The sequence below is a fragment of the Rosa chinensis genome, chromosome 7 (genome assembly GCF_002994745.2).
Source record: "Rosa chinensis cultivar Old Blush chromosome 7, RchiOBHm-V2, whole genome shotgun sequence".
Classification (NCBI taxonomy): Eukaryota; Viridiplantae; Streptophyta; class Magnoliopsida; order Rosales; family Rosaceae; genus Rosa; species Rosa chinensis.
This window is the reverse complement of record NC_037094.1, coordinates 17,796,785-17,821,855: the sequence shown is the minus strand read 5'-3', so window position 1 is coordinate 17,821,855 and position 25,071 is coordinate 17,796,785. Positions and strand designations below refer to the sequence as shown.

Below are 25,071 nucleotides of genomic sequence, written 5' to 3'. Positions count from 1 at the left end.
ATTGTCATCACCTGAGTGAAATTCTTCATATTGCACAATTACATCACCATTGTTATCATTATTCACACTTATAGCATGACTGCCATTATCATCACTAGAAGAAGAAACCACACCACTACCTCCCCCTGCAGCCACAGATGGGACACTATCTGATGGCTGAGAATAAGAATCAAAGGGCAAGACCAACTGCAACTGATTAGAATGAAGAATGGGCAACATGTAGGACTGGATAGGAGATGTTGGAGCAGGAGAAACAGTAGAAGAGATAGGCACAGAATACTGGTAGGAGGTAGAAGAATGAGATGACTTGAATGAAGAGGCAGGTGAGGAAGTAAAAACATGATATGGAAAAATGATCTCATCATGAACAACATGACTGCACATCCACAACTTATTGTTCTCAATATTATAGCAAAACACACCTTTGTATCCTAAAGCATAGCTAAGAAAAACACAAAGTGATGTACGAGGTTCAAGCTTGTCATATGTGTAGGGTTTGAGATAAGGGTAACAAGCAGTCTCAAAAATCTTAAGGAAAGAAAGATCTGGAGAAGAACCAAACAATTCAATGTAAGGAGAAGACATTTTGAGAGACTTACAAGGCATTCTATTGATGAGATAACCAGAGTGAGACAAAGCATGAAACCATAACATTTTTGGAAGTTTAGCAGCAAATAACAGTGTGATACAAGTTTCAACAAGGTGCCTATTTTTCCTCTCAGCAACACCATTTTGCTGAGGAGTGTAAGGACAAGTAATCAAGTGCAAGATTCCTTTAAGATCAAGAAATTTTCTGAAGGCTTTGCTATTACACTCACCACCACCATCAGTTTGTAGAGATTGTATGTGAGACTTAAATTGAGTAACACCAAAGTTATAGAACTTCATGAAAACTGACAAAACATCAGATTTATTAATGAGAGGAAAAATCCATACAAACTTGGTACAATCATCTATAAAAGTTATATAATACTTGAAACCTTCAATTGACAAACATGGAGCAGGTCCCCACAAGTTTGAATGAACCTTCTGAAATGGACTAAAGCACTTAGACACAGAATCAGGAAAGGGTAACTTATACATTTTGCCACTAAGATAGTCTGAGCACACATGAATAGAGCTATCTTTAGTACACTGAACTTTTTCCAGGTTAAGCATCTTTGAAGCCACATCAGATGTAGGATGTCCCAGCCTATGATGCCACAATGAAGAATGAACATAAGAACCAACAAATGCAGTTTGTGATGACTTTAATGGAGGTATGAACTTGGGTGTCTTAAAGAGAAATAGCCCATCTCCATTACTCCTTCCTCTGTAGAGTAGAGCCTTTGACACTTTGTCCTGCACACAGATATGCATATCATCCATTGTAATAAAACAATGATTATCTCTGCACAACTTATTAAATGATAACAAATTCACTGCAACGCTAGGAACATGTAACACATTATTCAGAAGAAAAATATGAGTGGCAGGAGTAATTTGTGCAGCACCAATGTGTTTGACTTTCAAACCTTCCACATTGCCAATAGTGACAGTATGCTTGGACTCATAAGGTTGAGCAATGACAATGTTCCTCAAATCAGAGGTCATATGATGTGTGGCCCCAGTATCACCAATCCATATTGCTCCATCATCATTAGTCTGAGAATTTGAAGAGCTAGCAATATTGCATTGTGAGTGAGCAGTCATTGCAATAAGAGAAGATGGAGGTTTAGTACCCTGAAATGCATGATTTCTTCTATGGTGACAATCCAATGCAGCATGACCTTTGAGGCAAAAAATCTAACAAATGACAACTGAGTGATAAGGATGATCAAATGGTACATCAGTTCTGTAAAAACAGTTCACAGCTGTATGTCCCTTCTTGCACCATATTTGACATTCTGGTGGGATTCCATTATTGTTCTTAAACTCTCCAGGGTTGTTGTTTGCTGGATTCTGGAAGCATTTGCTTGCTATGTGTCCCCTCTTGTGACATATATGAAACTCAGTATTTTGATAGCAGTTTGTGGCAGTATGATCTCTTTTGCCACAAAGTTGGCATTCAACTCCATTTTGAGTCCTATAGTTTCCACCATTTGAACTGTTGTTGAAATTGGGTTTGCCACTGTTACTCCAGCTAGATTGGCTGAAAGAATTATCACTTCATGCACCATTTCCTTTGGTATTGGCAAAAGAACTTGAAAATTGCCTTCTGTCATCAGTGTTGGAGTAATTGGAGTTGTTGTTCTTGTATGTGTTGCCTTTGGCAGCAGTGCAGTTATAGATGTTTGAGCAGAAATGAGCCCATCAATGTCTCTTTCAGCTACCAACAATTGTGCTCTAAAGTCTTCCAGGGATATAGGAGAATCTCTTGCTCGAATGACAGTCTTAATCATTGAAATATTGAATACTCTTTTGGCAATCCATTGAGAGTAACCACAACAATGTCTTCATCAATCAAGTTACCACCTACAGAACTCAATTGATCTCTTGCATGCTTAATGCGCAATAGGTATTTATCAATGCTATTTGCACCTTTCTTGATGGTTTGTAGGTCAGTTTTCAGTTGAATGATGTTAGCTCTTGAGCTAGTAGAGAATCTTTCCAGTAGAGCATGACAAACCTCAAAAGCAGACTTGCTTCCCACACTAATCTCCATGATGTCTTCATCCAAGGTAGCCATAAGCAGGCCAACAGGCCAAGAAGTGCCTTGTCAGTTTTCTTCCATATCTGATAAGCACTAGTAATTTCTCTTGTAACTTCGCCTTGTTGGACAGGGATACGAGCCATCAAAGTATCCAAACAAATCATTGCCCTCAAGAATAGACTGAAAATGAAAGCTCCACTTCACAAAATTGCTCTCACTAAGTCGAACAATGATCATGCTCAGCAAGGAGTTGATCTCAGATTGTGACACTCCTAATTTGTTCATTTTATCACACACCAACAGGTTATTGCAATTATCAGAAATATCTCACTTAATACACAGATTTTGTTATCACCAGTTATATTTCTCACAAGATTTATAAAGGATTATGAACTACTTCAACATCAAGTTATAGATCTCATTATAAGTAGATCAGAAGGCTTGCAACAAGTACAGTGAGTCAACAGACTAGACTTAGAGTGAAAACAAATAGATCTAAGAGATTATAGAGCTCACCAGATGCAGCCATTACTCACAGCAAACTTGCAAGAAAAAGAGAGCTCGATGTGTAAACTGAAGTCTAGAATCTCACCTTAATTTTCAGAATCCAAAAATCAGTGATAGCCAAAACATGAACCACAGCTAGAAATCTTGAAGAAATGAGTACGGATGCACAAAAATGCACATATCTAAAGCCTTGTAGTACGAGCAGTCAAAATCGAAGCTAGTGAAGTAGATCTAGGGTTTCATCTATACACACCACACAAATTTGAGCTTGCGGAAGTAGGAAGAAGAACAATTACTACTACATCATGATAATAGGTCACATAATCATGAGTCGTAGCTCTAATACCATGTTAACATTGCATCCATGGAGATAGAACTTGAAAACCCTAGAAAACGAAGAAGGAGAAGCTTACCAGTAGCTAGAGACAAAAGCTTGGAAAATATCTGAATGTAATTTATGAAAGCTGAAAGTTACATTAGAATTATTACAAACCACCTATTTATAGTAGCTAACAACCAAGTTATTACAGCTTGAATGAGCTAAAATGAATTACAGCCACATCAGCACAACGACTTCTATAGTCATAACAGCTGCCACCTTTGACTAGGAAAGCAAGGAGCAAACTCAATGACTCGGTTAACAAACTCCACATCGCCCTCACTTGCAGCCTCAGAATTTGGCAACACTGGGTCTCCTTCTTCCAAAGAAATTTTCAGAAAAGTAAAGAACGCTAACAGCAAAAAAGGATGATAAATCATGAATCCATTCCTTTGCTTTCTTTGCCATCTTAACTTCTTCTTACTCTAGATTTGATCTACTTCTACCTCCATCCAAAGATATCGTCTTCTTTCAATATGCCATCATTGATCATTATCCTACCAACACCTTTGGTGTCGTCATAATCTTCTTCTCACTATCTTCTTCTGCCATGATGTCAAACATTCACTAGAGAGGAATCAAAACCGATTCGAACTAGTCAACAGAATAGTAATCACGTTAGGACACTCAATTTCTCTCCCTATTAATCGAATCTTTTTTTTTCTTCTGATCTGCTTTGAATTTCAACTTTTAGTTAATAATAGAGGAAAAAACTTAATCTACAAAAAGAAAACAAAAAACTGTGTATTAATGGATAAAAATAAAAGGGAATAACGAAAAGTCATTTTTGTCCCTTTATAGAAGAGCAAATGCATGATACATACTTATCTTTAATGGAGAGTTAACAGTTGTGACGAAAGTACTTAATTGGTACGGTTTTTAGAGTTCAGGTACCTAATCAAGCACTTTGAAAGTCTTGATACTATTATGTCCAGGTCTAGATCCCATTTATGATAAAAACCCAAAAGAAAATTAATGGTTTAATCCAAATATGGACCATGAGATAGCAGATAGACATATGGTACACATTGTGCAAGTGGATTCAAAATAATTATTTTATAATTATGTGGTCGTTTTTTTATTTTGGACATAATAACACATTTTTTTATTTTAGAAGTCGAGAATACTAACACATTATCTCACAAACTTTAAAGGTAACCGTCACATTCTCATATTTTTGTTTTCTTTTATCTTCCTAGATGTTGCATGTTAATTATTTGTAATAACTAACACTGTGGAGGTCACGAGTTCAATTCTCATGGACATTATGAAATAAGTAGGATGAAATTAAAAATTGTTATTTCTTCTTAAAAAAAAAACGCAATGGTGCTGTTGTAAAATGACCTAGCTGTACTATTATGAAAGTAAGGAAAACACAGAATTTGGTCCTCAGTTATTTGAAGCTGCGAAAGCATTTTGTGGTGAATGCTGCGAAAGCATTTTGTGGTGAATGCCACAAAATCGCATGATTGATATATATGGTTTTCTCTTTTGAACCAAAAATATCTTCCACCGACCGGGAGGTAACCTTACGCATGAGGATTAAGACAACGATGCTAATATTTGTCATGAAAATATGAATCAAATTCCTAGACGTGTAATCTTAACTTTTGAAGACGTGTACTCCTAACCTGCCAGTTGTTCATTACTTGCAACATTTTTCCTTGTTTTGAAAGTTGACTTAAAAGAAAATCATGTGTTATGAGTGTGACTGATGAAGAAGTTTTCCGTCATTATTTCTTTTGATTGAGTTTTCGATCTACACCTGTTTTGGATTTTTTTATAATGAAGGAGGGCTTGTCTTCCACTTTTTCTCCTTTGTCAACGTCGAATTTAAGCTTGAGTAATTTTATTCGCACAGCCTATTTTTCTTCATACACACCTCTCAAATTTTGTTTGCCATTTTTTCCCTATATTTTTTTCTCTTTTACCCTTCCTCATCTTTTCTGTCTCCTTTGCTACACTCTTTCTTCGATCTCCAGCAACCCCTCTCTCTCTCTCTCTCTCTCTCTCTCTCTCTCTCTCTCTTCAATTCCATCCGTTTCATTTTTATCTGGTTCTCTTTGTTTCTATGAATCAAGTTCATTTAGTAAGGGAATATATATATCTAATTCCAAGGTGAAACTTTTCATGAGGCACCATGGTTCTCATGATCTTTAGTTTACTGGACATCAAAACCTACCCCGATATATATGAATCAATGAACTACTATAATACTATTAAACTATGATGAATTTCACTTTTTTATTTATTTTATAATTCTAGTAATCCCAAGCAAATACTCAAATAGATAGTGAAGAAATTTATTCAACTTATCTTCTATATATTCTAGTGTTTTGATAAACATGTTCATTTGTTCAAATCAATAATATTGCAATAATTGACAAGACTTGCATATATAGTTGTATGCATTTCATACTAAATTTTAATCAAAATAATATTAGAAAACTAAATAAGTGAGCATAACTCAGGTATTAGAAAACAAGTAATCACTCCAACAGTTGTTTGTTTGCCATTGAGTATATAAAGGGGGGACTGTGGGTTTTTACTTTTTATAATTAGAGAAAAGGGTAAAATAGTGATTTAAAATTTTACAAAAATCAGATATGTGTATTAAGTAAAATAGAATGTGTGTATATATTTTCTCTTTAAGCATCTATTATGTGAATTAACTTCGTAGTACAGCGCTGAATATTTGGCACTAACATGATAGTGAGAAAGTTCTCCCAATTCAAGCACCGTGTAGGTTACAGTTCAATACTTCTATAGAAGTTAGAACAAGCTTACGGTTCAATACTTCTATAGAAGTTTACGGTTCAATACTTCTATAGAAGTTAAAACAAAAATGAAAAGCGATACGAAACTCATACGCATAATAAAATTGTTGAAAGAAACAGATAATATGTATATACCAGATTTCTTTTTATTCCTTTTTTCACAGATTTATATTCCGTTAGGTAAAAAGAGAGAAATAATGTTTTATAATTGATTTCAATAAAGAAATAATGAAAGAGCACAATTGTCATTTGTCACTTTAACTTTCAGCATTTTATTCTTCTTTTGGTTAGAACAAGGTTATTGTTAAGTACTTCTATAGAAGTTAGAACAAGAATGAAAAGCGATACGAAACTCATATGCATCATAAAATTGTTGAAAGAAACAGATAATATGTATATACCAGATTTCTTTTTCTTCTTCTTTTTCACAGATTTATATTCCGTTAGGTAAAAAGAGAGAAACAGTGTTTTATAATTGATTTCAATAAAGAAATAATGAAAGAGCACAATTCTCATTTTTCACTTTAACTTTCAACATTTTAGTCTTCTTTTGTTTCTCTCTCTTTTTCTTTCTGGGCAAGACCTTTAGTTTTTGTCTGACGAAACCATCGGAATCAACCTAACGCTGAGACCAGCAGATCCTGCGCACAACGGCATAACTACAAAAGATTAGATAGATGTGTTCTTCTTTTGGCCTGAGATCATATCAAGAGTACTCTGAATCGATCATGCATGACAATTAAGGGGTCCAAACTATACTTTTACTGTTCGTGTAGTACAAGTACTGAAGTACTCTTGACCAAGATAGTAGTTATGTCACCGGATTCAATTAGTTTGGTGACCTGCCACGACACTTAGCCACCCTAATTCAACAATTGTGCTCGAACATATCTACTGTCATATAGTCCCTCCAAACTTGTTATATTTCACATTACATAATATATGTCTTGTAATGGTAAACGTACTAAATCATCATTTTAAGTCCATCTCCTTAAAAAATCAACCAGTTGACTTGTAGACGGCTTAATCATACAAATATATCAAGCACATGGATGGTTTATTTAAATTTTATCATTCTCATTACGGACTGAATGATCATTAACTTGTTCAGTGTCTTGAGAGTTTGGACAGGATATGTGTCGACGAGTATTAGGTATATATATGTTGGTAAATGTTATGATATTTTGTGATAGCATATTCGATTGGGTTCTTGGGATAAAGATCAGCATATGGGTCACTCGATAATTACTAAAACTAAACCAAATATAGGATATGCTTTTTTTTTTGTTTTGGAAAGAGCCAAATATTAGTGAAATATAATATGTTTCCCAGCCAATTATCAGCATTTTGGATTTTCATATGGTTTTTTTTTTTTCCAAACTTGTTCTTAAGTTAAAGTGCTGCTTCCATAGTTCTTATAAGAGCTGTGATAATATTAGGACTGTCATTCAGTCGGTTTGAATCGGTTATAGATATTACTAAATTCAATACCAAAGTTTTTGGTTTCGAAATTGAACTACCAATTATCAACCAAAGTTTCGGTTTTTAATCATGTCTACCAATTCTTATAAGAGCTGTGATAATATTAGGACTGTCATTCAGTCGGTTTGAATCGGTTATAGGTATTACCAAATTCAATATCAAAGCTTTTGGTTTCGAAATTGAACTACCAATTATCAACCAAAAGTTTCAGTTTTTAATCATGTCTGCCAAATTTGGTATTTTGCTTTTCAGTGTTACCAACTTTAGAACTACTAATTCTTTATAATATGAATTAGAATGAAAAGTAATAGGTTTTTCAATTTTATAGTCATAAACTTTGTATTCATCTACTTATTATAGCTTTCTTTTGTACATATGACATCAAGTTTGAGTCATTTTCAATAAAACTAGGTTCTTTAACCATCTTTGGTGAGATTACTTAAAATACATATACTATTAATTTAGTGTATGTAGTAATGTTCATACTATTATGAAATTTTTTATGTTTATTTCTTGAAAATTATAGTATATAAAGCTAATATTTAGATAATCGATAGATTCGATATATACAAAAACCAAACCAACTTTTTCGGTAATTTTCTATTTAAGTTTTATCGGTCTCAGTTATCAAAAAATCAGTTTACCAAACACAAAACATCGGTTGGTATTCAGTTAGTTTGGTAATTACCAAACCAAGTGACAGTCCTAGAAAATATTCCTAAATTCACAAGTCCGAACAGAAAACATATGAGATCAATTTAATTTGTAATTTCGTGAGTTGTTAGTTAGTTGGTTTAAATATCGCAGAAAGTTAAGAGTTGAAATCTCACTTATATTATAGATTGGTGGAGTTGGGATTAAAAAATAATTATAATAAGTAAAAATAAAAATACGAGATCACCATAACTTCACAGAATTTTTTTTATGACATTTAACTTTTCAGAATCCAATCCCACATTATTCATACATATACATAAGCTAGCAGCAGCTGTTCCAAATTACAATTAATTAAGCTGAAGCAGGTGATCAAGAAAAACAAATAAATCACACACCTTTGTATTCTCCGTTACTCCCTTAACAAACTAGATGATTCCATGAATAAATATAGAAGCAATTTTCTGGATTTACAATTATTATATATTGGTGCACTCCCAAAATTACGATCATATATATTTGATCAGGAAGTTTGGAAACCTGTTAATGGAGCTGGTTTCTGAAGTCGCAATGTTTTGTTTTTGATATATAAAGGGATCGTCACCAATGTTTATTGATCACGATCATAAATATATGAGTTCATACCCTAGGGAATTTTCTTGGAACTTCTTTGTCTTTTGGGTGGCCCGATGAATAATTCCGTCTCCACTTCCATAGTTTCAGTCTCGCTCTCGGTTTCTACATCATCCTCTTCATCTTCTTCTCCTCCTCCTCTATTGTTTGGGGGACCAATTGGTTGCATGCCACACTGAAATATGAAATAGGAATTAATGGAGTGCAAATTTTTTAACCGAATTAAGGTCAAGATTACACATATATGTCCAGTTCATTTAGAGTATGCTGATAAGATTTTGTAGATGATGCATCCAAAATCCCCAGATCGACTACTACTACTAAGTTCAGCATCCAAATCGACTCAAGACATTATGTTTTTATATTGTGGTGTAAGGCACCACAATTGCCTGTGCATGTAGTATATACGCCCCTGGAGACTGATCAACCAAAGCCAAAACTTGCATATATGTAGTGGCTGTCGCTCCTAACACGTGGAAATATAGCTGCCCTAGAATATACCATGGCCAATGAAGTTAAAGAATGAATCCAATCCAAAACCAGTAGGCAATAGATAAAGCTCCCCGACCAAGATTTAGATCTTGTGGTATATGCAAGGCAATTAAGATCCATGATGTAGGATTTACCTTCTCTCAACAATCTTGAAGTTTAAAATTTAAAGAAGCTTGATATTACCTTTTCCCTTAGCTCAACATTTTGCTTGAGTAGGCTTTTCTCCTGATCATCATGATTATTGATCATGCCAAAAAAAACAAATGGAATCAATATTGTATGTAGTAGCATTTATTAGAATAGTACCACACAAATATGAGGTGAAAATGAATATTCACAGCAGTTTTACCTCTTCCTTCATCAGCTCTATCTGCTCCCTCAGCATCAGGTTCTAATTATAGGGACCGGAGAAATATATGTGGTAACGATTAATGGTTGAAGTAAGGTATATACAAATTATATTATTAAATAGAATGAACTTGATCTCCATGTATGTGTACCTTTCTATCTCTAATTTTGGCTAAGCTTCGCTCCAATTGGTTTTCTATCTGCTGTAGCTCGTCTATCGAACATGATTCTAAACCATCACCTAAGAGCTTCCTGCATTCATGTATAATAGTTTTTGTATACTAATTATGTTTAAACCTTGCAGGATTAGTATAGAGCTAGAATAAGTTTAACTTCAAAAACTAGAAATATCAAAGTTAACCTTTTAGAAGATTCAATAAACTCAATCCTCTTTGCCATGCTACTGGTGTCTTCATTAGCAAGCTGCAATGCAAATCCAATAATTCAAGAAAACTGATCAGTAATTTGTTACTTCTAGGCCATGCTTAATTTTCCGTGAAAATGGTTTATCAAGTATCTACATATACATAGGCCTTACCAAGCAAGCTGGTTGACTGAAAAGTAAGAAGAAGTGCGGTTAATCTCACCATGGCAACTACATGTGCAACACACTTCGCTAATTGAAACTGATCATCTTTTGGATCTCTATCAGGCATTGCCTCTACGAGAAAATCAGTCATATTGGAAACTATTTTGGTCATCTAAACCTCGTAGACAAGTGAAATTCCCAAATAAAAACTTGAATTACTGTAATCAAATGGCTAAAGAATTTCTGATTTTGAATACTGATTTTTCTGCAAGGTTGAATTTTAAAAAAATACCTAAAATGTGGAAAGTTCCAATCATTGGATTACATGTCTCAAGTGAGATTAACCACACTTTCCTCGGAGTCCAGGCTATATGTATGTCCCCTCCGAGACACTTTACTACAGCTATCAATAATATTTCGTAGGCTAGCGGATCTATTTCCCCTACCTCCCCTTCAAAAAAAAAAAAACAAGGGCTTTTTTAAGGAAATATTTGGTGCGTGTCCAGCTGTTGGATTACCTCCATATGATCGTGATCTTGAACTGCTTTACCGCTGAGGCCTTGATCCTTCACTCTCTTTTGAAAACGGTCTATTGTGTTGTTCAAACTGAAGCAACTCCAAGCACATCAACATGAAAATACATCAAAACAATGCTATTAACCACACACACACACATACATGGAAGGGGGATATAGAGAGGACCTCCATAAACTTGAAATGTGAAGATGTTTTTATTTTTGGCATGTATTTTAATAATCTAAACCGTTCGTTCTCAAGTTACATACACACATATGAATCCTACAAAAATTTAGCCAAATCATGAAATGTTTAACTATTTGATTAGCACAATGTTAGTTTTAATTTTATTTGACAGAACAATGTATACACAATTTTGAATGACCAAATGATTATGAATTTGGTTGATTTTTTGTAGACACAATTCCTATATAGGAATATAAATTATCAATAGTTGAAATCATTGAATTAGGTCATATATTAGTGTAAAGTAGTAAATATTCTCAAATTTTTAAAGTTAGGAGGTTTTCTAGAACAGGCTTATATATATATACAGATCCTATCCAGAGCGAGGCATCCTCGCTTTGAAATTTCAGAGCGAGGTTAGGGTTTAGGGTCACTTTTCGGTCGCATATCCACATCTCAATCGTTCAGTTTTTAGGTACTAATGTATAGATCATCTCTGCAAAATTTCAACGAAATTGATGGTCTTTAAGGTATCTAACTCGCTTAAACCAATGGACGAACTGAATCTGTCCAACCTGAACCGTACTAGCTTTGTATAAAAATATGCATCTAGTTATCACACATAACTCCTTTTTCCATGATTTGTACATGTTAACAGATTGGTTAACATCATATCCTATCTTAATTATAAAGAAAATGAATAGACAATAAATAATATGCGAGTATAATTCCAAATGCATGTAGCTTCTTTTTTTTTTTCCAAAAAAGAACCTATACATGTTTTTTCTTATGTTTATCTAATTACATTTCATAAAACTCTCAAGTTCTTTAACTTGCAATTCATTAGAAGATTAATCTCAATATGCTATATGGAAAGGAAAAAAAAAGAAACAAACTCAATATGCTCGTTATTCAGACGGGACAAGTCCTTTGAGCAATATGCACTTCTCAACATTGATTAATTAAGAGTAAGAGTCTAAGTCTTATTATAAACTAGAGTTGTCCAAAAAAAGAGAAGGTTTGTCAACAATAAAATAGACGTTTTTAACGCGAATGCCCCTCATATAATAAATTGCTTTAAATATCAAATTAATCATAAATGGTAAAAGGACAAATCACAAATAACAGAAAAATAAAAAATAATGAAAAACACTAGCTTAACCAATCATATTCTCTAAATAACAATCTCCACTCTCATACCCCGTCAAGTGTGTGGCTAACAGTAATTCTAACGTACGTATTGAGACCTTGAAAAAGCAATCCATTTGTTTTAAGTACAAATTTAGATTAAAAAAAATGAGTGGCCTAGTAAGCATCTTTACCAATACTAGTCATTTTTGGATTAAATTTTAGCCAAAATAGTTAAAACGTTATTTTCGCTAGCCACCTTAGAAATACATATGCATCAGTATTCTCCATTTCAGCCAAATTTAAATTAAAATTATTTTTTAATGAAGATTAAATAGTTTAAATGTATTTATAAATGAAATACAATAACTTAAAAGGAATGTTAAATTATAGAGAGTCTAATCGCGCTCTATATATTTAGGAGCGAGATAGCTAAAAGTTATAATGGAGAGCCACTTAAGAGCATCTTTAGTAATGCTAGCCATTTTTTAGTCAAATTTTAGCTAAAGTAGCTAAAAAGTCATTTTAGCTATCCACTTTAGAATTACGTCTGCATCAATGGTCTCTATTTTAACTAGTTTTGAATTTATATTATTTTTTTAATGAAGATTAAATAGTTTAAATGTGTTTATAAATTACATAAAATAACTTAAAATGAATGTTTTGAATTATAGAGAGCCGCATCTCGTTCTCTATATTTAGGAGCGAGATAGCTAAAAGTTATAATAGAGAGTCACTTAGGAGTCTGGTGCAGCTACTAAAATAGATAAAAAGCTAAATATGTTCTCCAAAATAGGTAATGAGCCAAAATAGAGAGTCTGCTAAAGATACTCTAAGAATCTAGTGCAGCTGCTAAATAGATAAAAAACTAAACATGCTCTCTAAAATAACTAAGGAGCCAAAATAGAGAATTTGCTAAAGATGCTCTTAGGGTTCAGGACTTTTTAGCTAAAAGTCATTTTTACTCCATTTGTATGTTTTTTGATAAGTACTCCATTTGGATGTTAAAAACAGTAAGTTCTAAAAGAAAAATGTGAAAGCTAACGAACGGGTCAAGTAAACTCATGTTTTTTATTTGTTCAATAGTAATTTCACATTTTCAACAAAACAAAAAAAAACAAACGGGTCAAGTAAATGTACATAGTCTATATGTAAGCAGAACTTTCTCTTAATTACTAGACAGTGTGTTGGGGTACAAAAACGAGTAATGTTTTGCATTAGTAGAACATTTTTATGAAAATAATAACTATATATACTTGGTTAATTTGGTAATAGAACATTATGTACACCATACATAATTAAATTTCACAAAGGCAGAGCAAAGAACTAGTGTATTCAGCCTTTTTCTCAGAGATAGTGCCTCAGATAGTGACCAAGATTCCAAATTTTATTATATTTATCAGTTATTTCACCCTGGTTGAAATCAGTTACCATATGATCTGAATTTATAAACAAAATTCATAAAAAGAAACACAAATGCACGACACACCTCTTGCCTCTCGGATATTCTATCTTACCAAAACTTTAACTTCATAAACGCTTAGACTGTCCTTAAGGAGATTGAAACTGGTATGTATAATCAGTAAAACAGAAAATATCAAAATCCTCTTTCCTGTGCAAATAAACCTATACTGACACGTTTTAATTATTAACTTGTCACCCCCCCCCCCCCTTCTGCATAAGCACAGGTCGATTTAACTATAGCTAGCAAGGGACCTCTGAAAATAACTATACTCATGAATTAATGAAACTATGAGTCTATGACAGTGAGTAAACCCCAATCAAATCTCAACCAGAAGACAAAACCAGCAGACAATCTGGGTGCAGAAAGAGGGAGAAGATTTTATGCAGCTTTTTATGAATCCCTCAGACGTTTAAGGCCTTAGAAATCATACTTGCCTATATAGTGATTTACTGCTGCACTACCCACAGTAAACAGCTTTTATGAATCTAAAAGCAAAATATAATAAACAAAACAAGAAATCATCTATCTGGGTACCCACTTCAATTGGTACTGTTCTTCGATTTTCTTCAACTTCTGATAATAACTTGAAGGGTTTAATTTCTTGAACGTACCTAGAACAACTCGAAAACTCATAGAGCTTCCCTCTGGTGGAGAAAATGATGAGTGCAACTTCAGCATCGCAGAGAACCGAGAGCTCAAAGGCCTTCTTCAGCAGTCCATTCCTTCGCTTCGAGAAGGTCACTTGCCGGCTCGCAGCATTCTCTATCCGCTTCATCTGAGTCTTCCCCCTAACCATTGTTTGAGCCGGAAAATCTCTAGTCAAACCTGACAGATCGGTCAAGTTGATCCGACCAAGCAGAGGCGACAAAAGCAAGAAAAAGGTTTCCAAAAATAGAAACGGGGTTAACAAAATTGTAAGCGAAGAGAAGAAATCCCAGAAACCCTAAATTTACAGAGAAGAAAATGAGGAGGGAGGATATAGAGAGGAAGAGGGAGAGAGAACCGATTGATTTGCCCTAATTTCCTTGCCCTTTTTAGCTCAAAGACTATGAAGAACCCTATGGCATAAAAAGAAGGGTATTTTTGCTCTTGTGGGAATTAAGAACCAAAAGAAGTATAAAAGGAAAGGAGACCATCAACCCAATCTGAAATCTCTTTCTTGTTTTGGTAAATAATAGAAAACTATAACTAGCTAGGAAAATAGGGAATAGATGCCTACCACATGTTAAGGCACTCACTCTTTGATTCACCCAATGTGGAAAGTGGAGGTACACAAGGGTCCCGTTCCACGCGTGTGTCTGGTGGTGACACGTGCCTAAAGTTACTGACAACCTCTGTGGCCGGTGGCTCTTGGGGACGGCATGGCGGTGCTTTGCCCTCGTCAACAGCGAACATTCCTGTCGGTTGCCAGTAAATATTCGGACCGGGAGTTGCAGGTAAATTTGAGGCACGGTAAAAAAAGACTTCCTCTTTTTATTAAATGGGGTGTCCGTACGAAGGGCCAGGATATTTTAAAATTTTTCCGTACGGTCTGAGTTTGAAAGAGTGCCTAATAGGACCTTGCCAAGTGTTGTGTCACGTGGCTCCCGCTTATATGATGATGGTGGTGTCAGTTTTTTTCTCTCTTTTTGCTCGAAGGGAAGTGAAATTGGACCACAAGAGCATTAATTTTCCTTCCCCCCAATCCTTTTCATCTTGACCATGAATTGGTTTGCATTTCAAATGCGATTGTTCTTCACTACAAGGTCTATTCTACCAATTGGGGTATTATCCTTGTCATTAAAAAAAGATTTATTATGGGTCGCAAAAGAAAATATACTAGAATAACGACTTCAATTAATGAAATATAAATTTTTTATTGGGCACCAAATTGGTAGTTGTAGTTTTATATATATATTGATACAGATTCGGTTTTGGTAAAGGAAAAGGAGAGATACAGATCGATGGCAACTTGATGTTGTTTAAAGGCACAAAATGCTTTTCCTTAACAACGGGCGAGATTAACGGGAGAAAATAAAGAAATAGATAGACAAATAAAAGAATCGAGAAACCACAAAAATTGTAGCATTAATGCGCTAATTGGTGACCCATCTGATCTTTATTTTCATTATAATGTGTCAACTGAAGATGAAAAGTTTTACGCAAGAAGGAATCACTCTAGCTACTTCATGCAAAAGAATATTAAAAGAAGAAAGAAAAGAAGAAGCGAATCATGAGAAGAAGGTATAGACTTAGTTGCCGAATCCATAAATAGTATCATTGCTCTGTTTCGTTGAACAAATTAGTTTAAACTAACAAATCATCTACGCGACTAGTTTGATTATTTACATTCTAAAGAAAAGAAAATATACATATGATTAAAGCGGTTACAATGCAAGAAATTGCCATATAAGATAAAATGGATTAGGAAAGCGAATCAGTGATATAGGGAACGAAACCATAAGTATTTTTTTTGGTAAAGCAAAGGGAATACTGTCATGTTAGTCTTTATATAGACCACCTAGTTAATTAAAGTCAGAAGAATATAACCTCTTCAGTCCTTGGTAGGTTCCCGGATCTAGATCGATGATTTGATGTACTTTTACCCTTTTTACACATAGGCTTCATTATCAAGTGCGTAAGCACGATTAGGGCCCCCTAATCAAGCTACGTTTTTCTCAGAAACCCTTTTAGGGTCCTGCATGAATATGTCGGGTCCATTTTACCCAGATGCATGGCTTGGACCCCCAGCTCAGAACATGTTCTTGGCCCAATGGTCCCTAAACTGTTCCAAAGAGAGGCCCAGAAAAAGAGGCCAGTATAGAAGTTGGAGTCAGGCCAGCGTTGACATTATTGATTGCCAGCACACACTAGTACTTTGCCTGTTCAGAACCAAAGATTTACTTCTGCTCAATCGTATCAAAAAAAGATTTTCTTCTGCTCTAGCAAGGTAAATTCAACGCTGTGTATGTACTTGATAGAATCTTTCATTCACTTCATCAAACAACGAAAAGTTACTCTCTTGTTATTTTTATAAGAAATGATCGGGGTACTCCTGTTATAGCCTCTTTAAAAAAGATTGGAATTACAAATGTTCTTACTTCAGATGCTCTTGCTCTTAGAGCTGGACTTCATGCTGCTCTTCTCCATGGTCTTACAAAAATAAAAGTGGAGGGTGATTCAAATATCCTAATTGACTGCATCAACACCAATATCAGTGTATCACAACACCATGGCATATAAGAGTCCTTGTGCATGATATCAGGCGGCTAGCGAAGCAATTTGAAGATATTGATTTCAAGCATAAATGACGGGAATAAAACTTTGTAGCTGATTCTCTAGCAAATTTGGGACATTCAATAGGACTTGGAAACTGAAATGGAGCTCTACCACTGTAGCAAATGCCTTCAATTTTAATTTTCATAATATAGGTTGTATTAGAGATTTTAAGTTGTAATTTTTCATGCATTACTAAATAACAAAGAGTTAAGAAGTTACATGAGTACAAAAGTTTATCACTTACAATAATACAGTTTATCTATCAAAATCACAACCCAAAACTTAGTCCTGACAACTACATGATGAAGCTCGTACAAGCACCATGCCACCATATTACACGAGCATAAATTCACGATATGCGATAACTAATAACGTTGAGCTAATCATTACTGAAATCGGCCTTGCAAAAAAACAAATCAGAGTGCACTTTTCATTCTCATAAAAAAATAATAATAAAAAAAAACGCATCAATAACATTGACATGTTCAAACAAAAATATGTGTGCGGTCAAAACTGTTATCATATCCGGTTACTTAATCTTAATCATTTTATTACGATACCAACATGCAATAATAATTTATTTTTTAAATTAAATGTTTATATCATCAACCTAAAGGTAATGTTCCCAGCTGGATGGTTGAATCGTATTTTTTTTTTTTTATCATTACTTTTTAGAAACTTTGTTTTTTTAGTGGGGATTTTAGAGAATGTTGGATCGTTTTATAATCAACTTTTCATAATAAACATCTAATTTGCTACGAACTTTTACTTTTCTGTTTTTGTTTGGGTGTGAAACAGAATTTGTACTTGCTCAGATACTCTGGGCGTTTCCGTCAAACTAAACCAAAACTTGCAAATTCTCATCAGAACCCCTCTTTTCTCTCGGCAAAAAAAAAGCACAAGAAAAAATCAATAAGTTTGGTACTGATCAATTTCTACAGGGTAGCCATGGCTTCGTCGGAGGAGGAACCACCGCAGCAGAGCCAAGAACCACCGCAGCAGCCACAGTCAGTGAAAGACTGTCTTCACAAGACCAAGCTCATTCAATTCTTGGGCCGCACCGCCCCTATCGTCCTCCAGAACGACAATGGTCCCTGCCCTCTCCTCGCCATCTGTAATTCCTCTCTCTCTCTCTCTCTTAGGGTTTCGATTTTTTTTATTTTGATTGCTTGATTTCCGAGGACGAAAATGAGCGAGGGATTCGAATCTTTAGCGATTTTTGATTCCGAGAAGGAGTTACCGAGTGGTTGGATTCGAATTTTGATTAGTTTTCCAGCTTTCTTGGATGTGAAACTTGGCTTGATCACCTAATAGTATGAATCTCTGTTCTTGTTTATCTTTTTAGTTTAATTTTGCTGCTGAAATGGATAGTTGATCGCTGCGATTAATCTGTTTTTCTTTCAATTTGAGATTGGAAGGTTCTGTTTTTAGTTTCTAACTTGTACTGGGGTTTTATGATGGTCAATTGTGTTGGTAATCGAGACAAACTAAAGGAGTTCGCATAAATGTTTTGATCCCTTATCAAATGTGTGGTGTTTAGATGTTATGCTTCTTTGTTGGTTAGAGTGATTCTGGTTTTTGTTAGTTGTGTGGTCGTGTTGCAGGGTTCTAAACTGGTTAGATAGGGAGGATTCATTTAAGTTAGTCCGTTTGTTTCATGTTGGTATATAACTCAGTTTGGTGTGACTGTTGGATTGAAAGACTATTTCGGCAGGTTATCGAGGAGAAAAACAAGTTTTTATGCTATTACTTTGTTTATGTTTCTCTAATTACTCGGTGATTATTTTAATTTTTCCCATTTTGAATTATCATGTGCCTAGTTAGCTTTTGGTTGCTTAGAAATCTGAGGAGATAAATGTCAAAGTTTTTGTGTTTCAGGTTTTATGTTATCTTTTGGTTTCTAAGAAAGAGCAACAGTTTGAATTCGTTGGCCCAAATTCAATTACAACTCTACTGGTCTAGGTGATAAACTTAAAATGGGAAATTAGGAATCTATATTTCATTCATTACAGCAGGGAAACTAGGAATCTAGATTTCATTCATGCTTGCATATTATGTCTTTGCTTGTTAAGTTGAACATGAATGATGCTGTTACGCGCACATATGGAAAGGTATGCATACCTGGATTATTGTTTTGTTGCAGGAGACTGATGCGTGCCTACTAATATCAGTTTATATTGTGGTTTCTTGCAGGTAATGTTCTCTCCCTGAGAAACAACCTGAATTTGAGTGCAGACACTACAGAAGTCTCTCAAGAAAAGTTACTCTCACTCGTTGCTGAAAGATTAATTGATTCTAACAGTAATATTGATGTAATAAATTGTAATTTGCTTTCATGATCACTTTTTTTACTTTTCTTGTTTTTTATCAGTGTAAATTGAAATTAACAACATTCTTGTCATTCTGTAGAATAAAGATGCTGGCTATGTAGAAAACCAACAGCAGAATATAGCTGATGCTATCGATCTACTCCCTCGACTTGCAACCGGAATCGATGTTAACATAAAATTCAGAAGGTTGTCTTTATTTTCTTCCATAGTTTATTAAGATGATATACTTTGTGATTTTTCATTGAAGTTTACTTCATACTTGCAGGATAAGTGATTTTGAGTTTACTCCAGAATGTGCAATATTTGATCTGTTAGACATCCCACTATATCATGGCTGGATAGTTGATCCCCAGGTTTGTTTTTGTAGTTCTCAAATCTTACTTGGCATGAGTAAAACACTTTTCTTATTGCAATCTGAAGGTTGCTGATTCTTGGTGAATTTGAGCACATTCTAGGCTTGCTACTTGTTATCTCTCATGTATATTGGCCTCACGTAAAATAAATATTGAGACACTGGGGAGAGAATAATATTATCATAACCACCAAAATGTGAAATAGAGTATTATCCTAGTCGCATAGGAAAGTAAATCACTGAAATTGGCAAGTATATTAAAATCCTACAAGGGGAGGGGGTTGATTCTGAAATTTTTCCAAACAATATCTTGAACCAGAAATAAATTGAATCAGCCAACTCAAGATTCTTTCAAGTTTGGAGCATACACATTTACTGTTAGGTTGTTTAATTCAAATTAAAAATGTTAATCAAGCAAAAGGTGCATGCCTGATTGGATGATTTGATCTCTGAGAACTTCTGGAGTGTATAGACAACATAAACACTTTTAAATGCTTTTTATCTTGTAGGTGTATCTCATTAATAACCATAGTTTCTTTTGGGGCATCTTGTTAGTGATTCAAGTATATTACTCAGATTCTTTATTGTGTTAATTTGCATTTTTTGGAACCAAGTTATTTTGATGTTAGAAAACATACATTCATGTTGTCAGTAGGCTATAATGCATGTATATCTTATTACTTTTTATTTCCAGTCGATGATATAGAATTTTATTGTCCTGATTGATGCATTTTATGCCATCTGGTATGTACATACTGGCCTTTAGTTTAATAATCAGTTTGCTCCCCATATTTACCAGGACCATGAGGCTGCTAATGCAATTGGGTCGAAGTCCTATAACACTCTTACGGGGGAGCTTGTTGCACTGGAAACACAAAATATGGAGAGTGAGTCTAAGGGGAAGAATATTCCTCAAGAAGATTGTGTTGATTTTGTTGCTGCAACAACTGCAACACTTGGTGTACCTTCCCCAAGCCTTTCTAAAACTAGATCTTTTGATGAGTCTCCACATTCAGCTTCTGATGAACCAAAGGAAAGGAAAGGAGACCGTGAAGAAGAAGCAGAGTTGCTGATGGCTTTACAAATGTCTGAGGCTGAGCTTCCGACTGCAGTGGGTGATCCATTTGCAGCAAGTATTGACACACCGCCTCTGTTAGTTAGTTCAGATGAAAGTACTCATCTTGAGAAGGTTATGCTTGTAGGTTCTGCAGATAAATCCGAAAAACATGATGCTGAATGCAGTAATTCTCATCAGTCAGAACTGTCTGTACCAGATAACATTGCCCCCAGGAACGAAAGTAGTGATCTGATATCTTTTGAAACTGCTTCAGGGCAAACAGCATGTTCATCCCGGTTGGAGACGACTGAGGTGAACAATAATGGTCAGCGAACTTCTGTGAAATCAGAAGATCTTCCTAAGGATCTGGTTACAAAAAGCACAGGAAACGAATCAGACCAGATTAAAGGTGCAATTTCTTTTAGTCCTGAGAGAAATAATGAATCCATAGATGAGAACCATACAGATGTTTCAAAAGGGGGTGAAAAATTTGAGGATCAGGTCAAGCTTGCGACTAATGCCGATGGAATTGTAGAAATAAATAAGCAAATTGGGAGCAATATGACAGAGGTTTCTTGCTTATCTGCTTCAAATGTGGGTTCAGATTCATCTAGTGGCAGAATGCTGGAAATTGATGAATCGGAAACTTTGACATCAAGTGGTGAAGGCAGTGAGCCCATCTATGAAGGAGAGGAACGTATTTTGGACTCAGGCACAATTGTTTCTGAACAAAGAGAGCCTGTATATGAAGGTGAGGCAGTGCTTGCAAAGCAAGCAGACAAAGGGATGCTAGATGCAAGGTCAAAGGATGAAATCACTCCACAAGAAGGTGAGTTTTCTACCATATGAGAAGAGAAGGATGATTATTTCTTCATCTTGCTTCTAGTTCATTTGCGATATTTGTTAACTCATGTTCGGTTAATGGTTTTGATACACTAATCTAAAATGTCTCCTGTTCCAATTGCCAATTAAATTTAGGGGAATTGATCAGGAATTTTTTGAAGAACAATGCTAGTCAATTGACTTTCTACGGGTATGTTGGCTACTTGGCTTACTGTTTGATAATTTTTTATCTATTTATTGTTTTGTAACTTTATTCTTGTGAATCTGTGATGCGTTCCCGGTTAATCTGTTATGATGATTTGTACAGCCTTTTCTGCTTACAAGAGGGCCTTAAAGAGCGGGAGCTCTGTGTTTTCTTTCGAAACAACCACTTCAGTACCATGTTTAAGGTCAGTATGATCTGGAAATTTAACTATTAATATTGCCAAGAATCCTTAATTATGGTGAAAAGTTAATTGAAAAACACCCTATTTTTTCTTTTTCCTAATAAAATATAAGTAAATATTTTTCTCTAGCCCTTGAACTTCTATGCGAAATATTTACCATCTCGTTTCAATATGCAGATCAATGGAGAGCTTTATCTTTTGGCTACTGATCAGGGTTACCTGAATCAGCATGATTTGGTGTGGGAAAAGCTTAATGAGGTAAACTCAGTAATTTTTTTGTTGCTTTGTCAAGGATTCTGTTATTAGTCTTCAAATTGTGGCCACTATTTTATCCCACAGTCAAAAGTAGATAGAGGTACTACTGCATTATTTTGATCTCTTGCATACCTTTTTGCGTTCTCCCATTGCATTTGATGCTTGGTGTATCTAGGGGTGGACATTTGCCTGCCCAACCGGGGCGACGTGACCAACCCAATTGAAACTTATATATAAAGATTTAAATGCCAATTATCAATCCAGCCCAATACAGTTTTGATTAGGTGGGTGGGCTTGGTTTACTTGTTACCAGTTGGCGTTAGATTGCGTGAAACCTGGCCCACTACCCCTCCTAATCGCATTCAACCATATGAGGAAACAACAGCTTTTCAATACTAATTGATATTTGCAAAAAGTAAAAGACTTTTAGTAGGAGCTTAAAGTATAAGTATAATAGGTGAGGATGCTGCTATTGGTTACAGATTTGGTGTTGTAGTTGTGTCAGAAACCAGAACTCTTCTTTTGGCATTTGATTTTCTGCTAATTTCACAAGATTTTGGTCAAGTATGTTGGTGGTAAATCAAGAGAGATGCTCTTAAGACAGTGGGTTCCTTGATGGTCAAAGTACTTGTATGCATATTGTCCTGGTGTGTGTTTTTTACATTTTTCTTGTCTCCAGTATCATAATTGCATTCCCTATGCTTTTCAGGTGAATGGAGATACATTGTTCATGACTGGCAACTTCAAGGAATTTAAAGTTGAAAGCCAATCAAATGAAAATTGGGATGAAAATAATGCTGTTACCAGCACTGCGGTATGCATTGCTCTTATTCATAATATCTAGGCATGTTTATAATTGCTTCCAAGATACTAATTTGAAATCACATGTTTCAGGACTACCTTGCGAGCATTGATAGTGCAGCTTCAGCAGGCTTCGATCTAAAGTAATTATATTCATTTGCCGTAGTTCCGAATATGTAGCAATATTGCCAGTACTTGATTGCTTGCTTACCGTGTGTCACTTAAAGCACATGTTGCAAGCTTATCTTTCTTTTATTCATATTTAGCACCAAGTAAATTATTTGAATGAATTATATTTAGTTCCAGCTTAAGTCATGTCCACAGATATGAATTGAAATTTCAATCAAAGTAGCTTTTTCTTTACACGTTGCAATTTAGGAAAAATATGTGCTAAAAAGTCTTTAAGAATAAAAAGTCGGAGATTCTTAAGGTACTAATTGGCGAGATCTCTCTCTCTCTCTCTCTCTCTCTATATATATATATATATATATAATACTTTCTGCACTTAGAGACTTGCAAATTTAAATTATGGTTTACCGATTTGAGTTCAAAGGTACTCATTGTTAAATCTATATTGTGGCAGTTCTGATCTGCAATTGGCAATTGCTCTGCAACAACAGGAGTTTGAACAGCAACCACAACAACAACAGCAACGACAAAACGTGCAGCAACCATCTATTAGTGGTAATTCAAGGATGGTCACAGGTCCCCAGGTAGAAGTTCTTTCTTAATCATCTATTCGACCTAATTGCTATACTTTCAAGAAGGATCGAACTGCTTTCTGCTAGCAGTTGTGTTGATATCAGTTACTAATATGGGTTTTCATGAATCGACTTTGATTCTCAAAAAAGTTGTGTAAGGGAGTTTTATGGACTCTGATTTCCTGTTCGAGTTTCCGGTATAAATGGAATGCGGAATACTTCTCCCCTAGCTTTTTGAAACCACTCAAATTCAGACAAGGCCCTTCTATTCTTGGACTGCAAAGTTTACTGTTTAAAGACTGCACAATTCTCGGTGATTTAAATTTTGCTTGGCTAAAATATTGGGTTGTCTGGTCCAGAGAAACCTAGGGGTACTAACCCACAACTTTCACACTACCGTTCTGCCTAGTACCGTTGACCATTTCTTATTGTCTAGTAATATGTTTCTCTCCTTTATGATTGGACTGCTATAAATCATGGCATGTTTGTTTTACTTGGATTTTTCTTTCCAGTATTGCAATATAAATCTAAGAGCAACAATTCAAAATTTGCAGGGGCCAAGACATAATGTCAGAACTTCTACAACATCCTCTTCTCCAAGACCTGAAAAGCCCAAGGATAAGTGTATCATTATGTGAATTCAGGCAGCAAACAGTTTTAAGGCTGTGTTTGTAAATGGTGTTTTTTTTTCCGATTACATTTGATGGCATTAATCACCATGTTCAGGATTGTATGTGATTTTTAGATGACAATTTCTTGACTGTAAATAGAGTCCAGTCAGTATATACGCCATCTTGCTTCGGCCCTTCAGCCCCCAAGCCTGGCAGTTTTTCTAACCAGATTGACTATGAGGTTGTTGGACGATGAATAAAGCCCCAGTTCTAACTCATTGACAGATTCAAAGAAGTACCTGATTTCAGTGATGGGCTCTAGTTCATTAGCTTTGTGAGCTTTTGTTTTTCGGGCTGATATTAACATTGCGAAATGCGAGCTGATGTAGCATGTTTTCCTTCTGAATTTAGTGACTCCATGCATTTTCAACCTGGGTTCTTTATTTCTTTTACATCAGTCCTACCTAGGGACTTTTTCCAGTTTTGTGAATGTGATGACACAATTATGATGCATAGTTGAGGATTCAAAAAGCAATGTTGGTTGTGTCTTAATTTAATATTTTATTGAGTTGTCATTTGTCACCCGCAAACTCATCTCATCTGACTCCTAATTTCTATGACCTTTACCGAAATTTCAAATTTTCTTCCTACGGAACTCGTCTCTTTATGTCTTCATGATTAGGCCCCAAGAATAATGCATTTTCTTCTTACGGAACTCGTCTCTTTATTTCTTCACAACTAAGGCCCCA

The 25,071-nt window shown here is 35.0% G+C and overlaps 2 protein-coding genes across 3 annotated transcripts; one reads left to right on the top strand and one right to left on the bottom strand.

Moving 5' to 3' along the window:
* Positions 1 to 8,674: 8,674 nt before the first annotated feature.
* On the bottom strand, positions 8,675 to 14,892 carry LOC112179062 (agamous-like MADS-box protein AGL19). Of its 2 annotated transcripts, none has more exons than XM_024317374.2 (7): positions 14,340 to 14,892; positions 10,952 to 11,048; positions 10,266 to 10,327; positions 10,057 to 10,156; positions 9,906 to 9,947; positions 9,740 to 9,781; positions 8,675 to 9,239 (listed from the first exon to the last, which is right to left on the bottom strand). In XM_024317374.2, the coding sequence occupies exons 1-7, from the start codon at positions 14,522 to 14,524 to the stop codon at positions 9,078 to 9,080; spliced, it is 690 nt and encodes a 229-aa protein (XP_024173142.1). In that variant the 5' UTR covers positions 14,525 to 14,892; the 3' UTR covers positions 8,675 to 9,077. The 2 variants fall into 2 exon arrangements, with proteins under 2 accessions (XP_024173142.1, XP_024173143.1); XM_024317375.2 differs by having other exon boundaries at positions 10,952 to 11,039; positions 14,340 to 14,887.
* Positions 14,893 to 17,742: 2,850 nt separating this feature from the next.
* On the top strand, positions 17,743 to 24,774 carry LOC112179061 (ubiquitin carboxyl-terminal hydrolase MINDY-1). Its single transcript, XM_024317372.2, has 12 exons — positions 17,743 to 18,100; positions 19,180 to 19,298; positions 19,396 to 19,502; positions 19,582 to 19,669; positions 20,468 to 21,554; positions 21,704 to 21,758; positions 21,876 to 21,957; positions 22,132 to 22,212; positions 22,919 to 23,023; positions 23,104 to 23,153; positions 23,594 to 23,723; positions 24,266 to 24,774. Exons 1-12 carry the CDS (start codon positions 17,935 to 17,937, stop codon positions 24,347 to 24,349), a joined length of 2,154 nt encoding a protein of 717 aa, XP_024173140.1. The 5' UTR covers positions 17,743 to 17,934; the 3' UTR covers positions 24,350 to 24,774.
* Positions 24,775 to 25,071: the final 297 nt, after the last annotated feature.